Below are 9,725 nucleotides of genomic sequence, written 5' to 3' on the forward strand. Positions count from 1 at the left end.
GCTAGTATTTTGTTGAGTTTTGCATCTATATTCATCAGTGATATTGGTCTCTAATTTTCTTTTTTTGTAGTATCTTTGTGTGGTTTTGGTATCAGGGTGATAGTGGCCTCATAGAATGAGTTTGGGAGTGTTCCTTCCTCCGCCATTTTTTGGAAGAGTTTGAGAAGGATGGGTGTTAGCTCTTCTCTAAATGTTTGATAGAATTCACCTGTGAAGCCATCTGGTCCTGGACTTTGTTGGAAGATTTTTAATCACAGTTTCAATTTCATTACTTGTGATTGGTCTGTTCATATTTTCTATTTCTTCCTGGTTCAGTCTTGGAAGCTTATACCTTTCTAAGAATTTGTCCATTTCTTCCAGGTTGTCCATTTTATTGTCATAGAGTTGCCTGTAATAGTCTTTTAGGATGCTTTGTATTTCTGCGGTGTCTGTTGTAACTTCTCCTTTTTCGTTTCTAATTTTATTGATTTGAGTCCTCTCCCTCTTTTTGTTGATGAGTCTGACTAATGGTTTATCAATTTTGTTTATCTTCTAAAAAAACCAGCTTTTAGTTTTATTGATCTTTGCTGTTGTTTTCTTTGTTTCTATTTCATTTATTTCTGCTCTGATCTTTATGATTTCTTTCCTTCTGCTAACTTTCGTTTTGTTTGTTCTTCTTTCTATGGTTCCTTTAGGTGTAAGGTTAGATTGTTTATTTGAGATTTTTCCTGTTTCTTGAGGTAGGCTTTATAGCTATAAACTTCCCTCTTAGAACTGCTTTTGCTGCATCCCATAGGTTTTGGATCGTCATTGTCATTTGTCTGTAGGTAGTTTTTGATTTCCTCTTTGATTTCTTCAGTTATCCCTTGGTTATTTAGTAATGTATTGTTTAGCCTCCATGTGTTTGTGTTTTTTAGGGTTTTTTTCCCTGTAATTCATTTCTAATCTTACAGCGTTGTGGTCAGAAAAGATACTTGATATGATTTCAGTTTTCTTAAATTTACTGAGGCTGGATTTGTCACCCAAGATGTGATCTATCCTGGAGAATGTTCCGTGCGCACTTGAGAAGAAAGTGTAATCTGCTGTTTTTGGATGGAATGTCAATTAAATCTATCTGGTCTATTTTGTCATTTAAAGCTTGTGTTTTCTTATTTATTTTCATTTTGGATGATCTGTCCATTGGTGTAAGTGAGGTGTTAAAGCCCCCCACCATTATTGTGTTACTGTCGATTTCCTCTATTATAGCTGTTAGGAGTTGCCTTATGTATTGAGGTGCTCCTATGTTGGGTGCATATATATTTATAATTGTTATATCTTCTTGGATTGATCCCTTGATCATTATGTAGTGTCCTTCCTTGTCTTTTGAACATTCTTTATTTTAAAGTCTATTTTGTCTGATATGAGTATTGCTACTCCAGCTTTCTTTTGATTTCCATTTGCATGGAATATGTTTTTCCATCCCCTCACTTTCAATCTGTATGTGTCCCTAGGTCTGAAGTGGGTCTCTTGTAGACAGCATATATATGGGTCTTGGTTTTCTATCCATTCAGCAAGCCTGTGTCTTTTGGTTGGCGCATTTAATCCATTTACGTTTAAGGTAATTATCGATATGTATGTTCCTATGACCATTTTCTTAATTGTTTTGGGTTTGTTTTTGTAGGTCCTTTTCTTCTCTTGTTTTTCCCACTTAGAGAAGTTCCTTTAGCATTTTGTTGTAGAGCTGGTCTGGTGGTGGTGAAGTCTCTTAGCTTTTGCTTGTCTGTAAAGCTTTTGATTTCTCTGTTTAATCTGAATGAGATCCTTGCTGGGTAGAGTAATCTTGGTTGTAGGTTCTTCCCTTTCATCACTTTAAGTATGATCGTGCCACTCCCTTCTGGCTTGTAGAGTTTCTGCTGAGAAATCAGCTGTTAACCTTATGGGAGTTCCCTTGTATGTTATTTGTCGTTTTTCCCTTGCTGCTTTCAATAATTTTTCTTTGTCTTTAATTTTTGCTAATGTGATTATTATGTGTCTCGGTGTGTTTCTCCTTGGGTTTATCCTGTATGGGACTCTTTGCACTTCCTGGACTTGGGTGGCTATTTCCTTTCCCATGTTAGGGAAGTTTTTGACTATAATCTCTTCAAATATTTTCTTGGGTCCTTTCTCTCTCTCTTCTCCTTCTGGGACCCCTATAATGCGAATGTTGTTGCATTTAACGTTGTCCCAGAGGTCTCTTAGGCTGTCTTCATTTCTTTTCATTCTTTTTTCTTTATGCTGTTCCACAGCAGTGAATTCCACCATTCTGTCTTCCAGGTCACTTATCTGTTCTTCTTCCTCAGTTATTCTGCTATTGATTCGTTCTAGTGTAGTTTTCATTTCAGTTATTGTATTGTTCATCTCTGTTTGTTTTTTAATTCTTGTAGGTCTTTGTTAAACATTTCTTGCATCTTCTCGATCTTTGCCTCCATTCTTTTTCCGAGGTCCTGGATCATCTTCACTATCATTATTCTGAATTCTTTTTGTGGAAGGTTTCCTATCTCCACTTCATTTAGTTGTTTTTCTGGGGTTTTATCTTGTTCCTTCATCTGGTACATAGCCCTCTGCATTTTCATCTTGTCTATCTTTCTGTGAATGTGGTTTTTGTTCCACAGGCTGCAGGATTGTAATTCTTCTTGCATCTGCTATCTGCCCTCTAAGGCTTTATCTTGAGTTGGTCTGATTGATTTTGAGAATATAACCAGTTCCTGTTATTGATATTGAAATTTGCTTTACTGGAATCTTGTTTAATTTTATTTTTTAGGTTGTTTCTGAGGAAACATTAGTGAAACACTGACTTATAAGATTGATTGGGGTCACTATAGTTTCAACCACTAAAACATTTCTCTGAGTGAAAAAGCTAAATTTGCAATGTCGTCTAGGCAAGTAATCTTTTTGTAGACAAGAATCTTTGTTTTAATCGGCAGTAACAAATTTGAATTCTTTATAACTTCTTTCATGCCAGAGTTTAGTCAGGGAATTACATGACAGCTGTAATTCTTTATCCCCAGTAGTGTCTTATTTAACATCTGACTTTACTAACAGGCTCGTGAAGCTGTGGAAATGCGTGCTCAAGTAGAGAGAAAGATGGCTCAAAAAGAAAAGGAGAAACATGAAGAGAAACTTAGAGAAATGGCCCAGAAAGCCAGGGAGAGAAGAGCTGGGATCAAAACCCATGTGGAAAAAGGTATGACATACTCATTACTAAACTGAATTTGCATTGTTAATAATATCTATCTCATTTTAGAAAATCTCTATTGTTTTTTATTGCATACAGAAGCAGTACATACATATAAAGAAAATATAGATATTTCAGAAATAATTTAGAAGTGAAACAGTAATTTCTGCCTTATTAAGCTGAAGCAGTAGAAAATAAAGAATGTGTATTTAAATGTGGGCCTCAAATATGCAAGAACACCAGAAGTTTTTAAAGTTCTGAGCAGTATACTTTTAAAAATCACATATTACTCAAATGATAGGCTTAGTTTTCTCTTATTTTAATTTTCTTGAAACTTAGAGAAATCTTATCTCCAACTGAATAATTCATATCCCCCACATGGTAAACTGATCCAGAGTTTTTCTATCTTTTAGGCCTTTGATCATTAAATTTGCCAGTATTTTCTCTCTGGCTTTATCTAGTGGTCTACATTGGTATTTTAATTCAGGTAGAGTGAGAAGACTAATTCTAATTCAAGAAAATTATGAGGGTAGTTTTTCTTTCATTAATAAATCCTAGACTAGTGTAATTATTCATTCAGTTCATACTGAGCACCTACTGTGTGCAAGGCTCTCTTCTAGACACAGAGTTTTCTACTAGACAGGTAGGGGGTATAGCAGTGAGCATTTTAGTGAATGTAGATAGACCAAAAAAAGTTAGTCATATAGTATATTAGAAGGTGATAATAGCTATGGAGAAAAATAAAACAGAGAAGGAGTATAAAAGTGCCAGAAGGAGAGGGTGGTTGGAATAGGCCTCACTTCTGTGATAGTAACATTAGCACAAACACTTGTGCTAAGCCATGTGGATATCTGAGGGAGGAGCATCCCAGATAGAAGGAACAGCAAGTGCAAAGGCCCTGAGTTGGGAGTATAACTGGTGTGTTCAAGGAAAAGCAGGAGGCCAGTATGGGTGGATTAGACTGAGAAAGCTAAGCAGTAGGAGATGAGGTGTCAGAGTAGTTAGGGCAAAGCGGCCAGGTCATGTATGCCTTCTAGTCGTTGTAAGAACATAGCTTTTACTTCAAGTAACAAGGGAAGCAATTTGAAGAGTTTTGAGCAGAGTGACATGATTTTGCATATGTTAGAAGGCTATGGAATGGTCATTTGGAGAAGCAGGGAAACCGTTTGGAAAGCTATTGCAGTAATCCAGATGAGAGATAATAATGAGAGGTAGTGAAAACATGGTCAGTTACTGGAAGTATTTTGGAAGTAGAGCTGACAAAATTTGCTTATGGATTTGGTAGAGGAATGACAGAAATGGAGTCAAGGATGACTCTAGAAGTTTTGATCTAAATATTTGAGAAGGATTGAGTTGCCATTTACTAATATTGAGAAGACTGCAGGGGGAAGAGATTTGAGAGGGAAAGGTTAAGAGTTTAGTTGTGGGCATGTTAAGTTTAAAATGGAGGTGTCAAGCAGACAATTTGTTATAGGAGTCTAGAGTTCAACTGTAGGGAAGTAGCTAAGGTTATAAGTAGTAATCCACTCCCTTGAATCATATATAAATGTCTTAGTGAGGCAAGATTTAAAAAGCTACCTGTTGAAACCTAGCCTCTGAAGGTCATTCAGAGTAAAACTTCCCTGTATCTAAGTTCTCTAAACTGATTTAAAAAAAAAACAGAATGGTTCTTGAGAAATTAGTTAAAATTTTTAAAAATATCCTGCCAAATATTAATAAAAGCTAACGCTTATTGAGTGTTTATTATGGCAGGCACCACTCTGAGCACTTTACATATATTACCTTATATAATCCCTATAGCAACCCTATGTGGTGGTTCTGTTATTATCACTGTTTTACAGAGGAGGAGACGAAGTCTCAGAGGGGTTAAGTCATCAGCACAATTTCACATTTGCTACTCTGTTGTAGAAACAGGATTTGAATCCACACAGTCTGGCTCCAAAGCTCATGCTCTACACTGTATTCCTTCTATATCTACACTATATCCCTTCAGCCTGGAGAGGGCAGAGAAATGAAGATAGACATAAACACAATAGATACAGATCAAGGTGCAGCCAGCCCCAATGTACCATGAGCAAAAGGTTCTTTATTCAAAGTCAGTCTTTGAAAATATAAGGATAAACTTTGCATAATTCTTTTTTCCTGACATTTTATTATGAAAATTTTAAAACACATAGAAAAGTTGAAAAAATTGTACAATGAAAACCCATATCTCCACCACCTAGATTCTACAGTTAACATTTATTTAAAAACTATTAGCATTGCTAAATTTGCTTTATCACATACCTATCCAGCTCTCTCTCCATCTGTTAATCCACCATACTACTTTGATGTGTTTCATAAAGATATCAGTACACTTCATGCCTAAACACTTTAGCTGCATGCATGATTCTGGAATTCACATTCAAAAATTAAATGAATACTGTTGGATTTAAATTAATTGCAAGTAAGGTTAAAAGGGCTGAATGTGAGTACAAAGAAATTCATGGATTTTTCTGTCTAAGGTTAAAGAATATTCTCTTGTTCAAAATATTAATGGGTAATATAGTGATAAAATAATTTTCAGGGCTTCCCTGGTGGCGCAGTGGTTGAGAGTCCGCCTGCCGATGCAGGGGACATGGGTTCGTGCCCCGGTCCGGGAAGATCCCACATGCCGCGGAGCAGCTGGGCCAGTGAGCCATGGCCTCTGGGCCTGCGCATCCAGAGCCTGTGCTCCGCAATGGGAGAGGCCACAACAGTGAGAGGCCCGCATACTGAAAAAAATAATAATAATTTTCAACTGTGTCCACACAGAGGATGGGGAGGCACGTGAGAGGGATGAAATCCGGCATGACAGGCGAAAAGAGAGACAGCATGACCGGAATCTTTCCAGGGCAGCTCCAGATAAGAGGTAGGTACTATTTGAGATAAATACAAATTATGAAGAGTGGCCTCTGTGAACCTTGTAGAGAGGAGGTTTAGTGCACTAAGACCAGTTTGCTTCTCTCTCTTTCCTCTTCAGGTTGATAATAAATCAGCACTTATTTTCTTGCACTTAACTGCTTACTCTGTCTTAGCAGAAGAAGTAACTATCCATGGAAGTTATCTTTTCTTGCATTACCTTGTAGAGTCAGCTAGAATTGAGAATGATGGGGATATAGAAAAGGGAATTGAGATCATGTTTGTGAATAGAAAGTCGTGGATATGCCTGTTCTGGTCTGTTCTTTTCCTGTTTCAAATGGTGAGACAAATTTATCATGTGCCTATTCCTCTAGACAGGAAATAAGCTTCTGTACCTTTATTGAGATCCTTTCACGTGCAGAGTACTGTACCAAGTACAGTGGGGAAGAAGAGCAGGTTTTGTAAGAAGTGAAGGTCAGCCTCTTTTCATGAGCAGTTTTACTTAAAATTCAGAAAGACAGAGCTGTCATTTGAAATTACTTAGGAAAATTGACAGAGTGCTCTTAGTAAGTACAGACTTGTATAGAACAAAGGAAATACATGTATGGAGATTGGGAATAAAGTAGGGATTAGTGAAGTTTGTGGTTCACCAAAGGCCGAGGACTGAAATTGCTGCAACGTTGAAGACATGCTGTAATACAGAGGTGGAATTCTGAGTAAGGGTTAAATGCAAATGTAAAACATTTTCTTTCCAAATAAGCAGTTTTCCATGCTCTCATCCTCCTCTGAGCTGATACAATCTATTTTTTCAAGTCATATCTAAAACAGATTCCTGCTGGTGGTATTCTTTGTTGTTTAATGGCATATTTCATCTCCCTGATGAGTGAAGTCATAGGGAAGCAGAAAATCTGAATTTAGAGTTGTGTTTAAATGTACAGTGTAGGAGAGAGGAACGAAGTATGAAAGTGCACAGTTAATGACACTCTTAGTCTGAAATTCCTAAGCTGCAAAAATCAAAATGGCTCTGTGGATAAATTGAGCCCTAAAACCAGTAATGTAACTATGAGAATTGATAACATAGAAAAGCTTTAAACTTGTGATTGTATGAAAATTAGATTGTCTATAGAAATCATTTTAAGACCTAAGCCTCTAGTAAAATAAATGATGATGGTTACTATGGTATCACTGCGATGTAGATTGCATATATACTGAAACAGCAGGGGAATCAAGTTAATCTGAATGTCAGAAATCTTACTGAGTAATCCAGTCATTGACATGTTTACCTCAGAATTCTAATAGAATAAACTTACTAAGAGTGGTTAGGTAAAAGAACTGACTCTAGCTTATTGAAAATGATTCGTGTGATACATCTAATTTGCATCTACTCCCCCTAACCCTTTATAATAGCAGATATAGACCATAGCAGTTTCATATCTCAGCATGCATTACAAGGTGATTGCTTGTATTAAAGACTTCCATATCAAGAATGATTCTTTTGAGAAAGGACAGTCTCTTCAATAAATGGTATTGGAAAAACTGGACAGCTACAGGCAAAAGAATGAAACTAGACCACTATCTTACACCATGCACAAAAATTAACTCAAAATGAATTAAGGATTTGAATGTAAAACCTTAAACCATAAAATTCCTAGAAGAAAACACAAGTAGTAATAAGCTCTTTGACATTGGTCTTAGCAATGTTTTTTGTGAATCTGACTCCAAAGTCAAAGGAAGCAAAAGGAAAAATAAATGGGACTATATTAAACTAAAAACTTCTGCACGGTGAAGGAAACCATCTTCAAAACGAAAAGGCAACCTACTGAATGGGAGAAGATACTTGCAAATCATATATCCCACAAGGGATTAATATCTAAAATATATAAAGAACTCATACAACTCAACAACAAAAACACAAACCCAATTAAATGGGCAGAGGATCTGGATAGACATTTTTGCAAAGAAGATATGCAGATGGTCAACAGGCACATGAAAAGATAATCAACATCACTAATTATTAGGGAAATGCAAATTAAAACCACACACCTGTTAGAATGGCTGTTTCAGAAAGACAAGAAATAGCAAGCATTGGAGAGGATGTGGAGAAAAGAGAACCCTCATGCACTGTTTGTGGGAATATAAATTGGTGCAGTCAGTATGGAAAACACTATGGAGATTCCTTAAAAAATTAAGAATAGAACTACCATATGATCCAGCTATTCCACTTCTGGGCATTTTTCTGAAGAATACAAAAACATGAATTCAAAAAAGTATATGCATCCCTGTGTTCACTGCAGCATTATTTACAATAGCCAAGATGTGGAAGCCAAGTGCCCATCAACAGATGAATGGATAAAGATGATCTGGGGCATGTGTGTGTACACTAGAATACAACTCAGGCATAAAAATGAAATCCTGCCATTTGTGACAACATGGATGAACCTTGAGGGTATTATGCCAAGTGAAACAAGTCAGAGAAAGAAAAATACTGTGTGATTTCACTCTTGTGAAGTCTACAAAAACTGAACAAAATAAAAACAAACTCATAGATACAGAAAACAGATTGGTGGTTACCAGAGGGGAAGGGGGTTGAGGGCTTGGTGAAATGGCTGAAGGTCAATTGTATGGTGATGGACAGTAACTAGACTTTTGGTGATCACTTTGTGTAGGGTATACAGATGCCGAATTATGTTGTAGTCCTGAAACTTATATAATGTTATATACCAATTTTATCTCAAGGAAAGAAGAGTCTCTTAGCAGTTCTTTTCTGCTGTCATGAAGGCTTAACTGTAAAACCCTATCTCTTATAATCACGTATCTGAAATGCCTTAAGAGCTGCCATCCTGATTATGCATTATCAAGGAATATATATATTCACAAGATGTGAATGTACATATTTACTCTGCTTCTGATATCGATTGTATTTAAGTGGAAATTCAACTTGTTTGTGAAGAATTTTCAGTTTGTGGCATGGTATTTCAAAACAGGTCGAAACTGCAGAGAAATGAAAATCGAGATATCAGCGAAGTCATTGCTCTGGGTGTGCCCAATCCTCGGACTTCCAATGATGTTCAGTATGACCAAAGGCTCTTCAACCAATCCAAGGTACAAAGAGTCTAGAAATAGCATGTATTAGCTGTTGATGAATACCAACCCTCAGGGAAAAGGAAATTAACATACTAGTATCCTCCAATTTTAAAGACCACTACACTAAAGCAGTCAGTTGTTAGTGAGCATCACATTTAACCTAAGAACCCAAAGCGGGTATGAACAAAAGTTAATGGACTTTGTGACTGTTCTTTAATGACCTTTTTATTTGCAGTTCAGATTATTGAAAATGTGAGCTATAAATGAGCAAGGGTTTTTACTCTTCGCAAGAATGTAATCAGATTCAACTTTTAATAAATAATAACATGTACATTTTTAACATCCTCTATTTTTCCACAGGGTATGGACAGTGGTTTTGCAGGTGGAGAAGATGAAATTTACAATGTTTATGATCAAGCCTGGAGAGGTGGTAAAGATATGGCCCAGAATATTTACAGGCCCAGTAAAAATCTGGACAAGGACATGTATGGTGATGACCTAGAAGCCAGAATAAAGACTAACAGGTACCAAGGCAGACAGTTTAGTTTGTGTCTGCACCAGTGAAAACAAAGTAGTTCATGGTCGTTTC

The 9,725-nt window shown here is 36.6% G+C and overlaps 1 protein-coding gene across 1 annotated transcript in view; it reads left to right on the forward strand.

The window, feature by feature from the left end:
* SNW1 (SNW domain containing 1) overlaps positions 1 to 9,725 on the forward strand; it is a 34,446-nt gene that overhangs the window by 24,025 nt on the left and 696 nt on the right. Inside the window, exons 10-13 of the mRNA XM_065870854.1 lie at positions 3,040 to 3,181; positions 5,966 to 6,062; positions 9,037 to 9,154; positions 9,497 to 9,660. Coding sequence (XP_065726926.1) covers positions 3,040 to 3,181; positions 5,966 to 6,062; positions 9,037 to 9,154; positions 9,497 to 9,660 — 521 coding nt within the window. The remainder of the gene's footprint in view (positions 1 to 3,039; positions 3,182 to 5,965; positions 6,063 to 9,036; positions 9,155 to 9,496; positions 9,661 to 9,725) is intronic.

The sequence above is a fragment of the Phocoena phocoena genome, chromosome 2 (genome assembly GCF_963924675.1).
Source record: "Phocoena phocoena chromosome 2, mPhoPho1.1, whole genome shotgun sequence".
In the NCBI taxonomy this organism is placed as follows: Eukaryota; Metazoa; Chordata; class Mammalia; order Artiodactyla; family Phocoenidae; genus Phocoena; species Phocoena phocoena.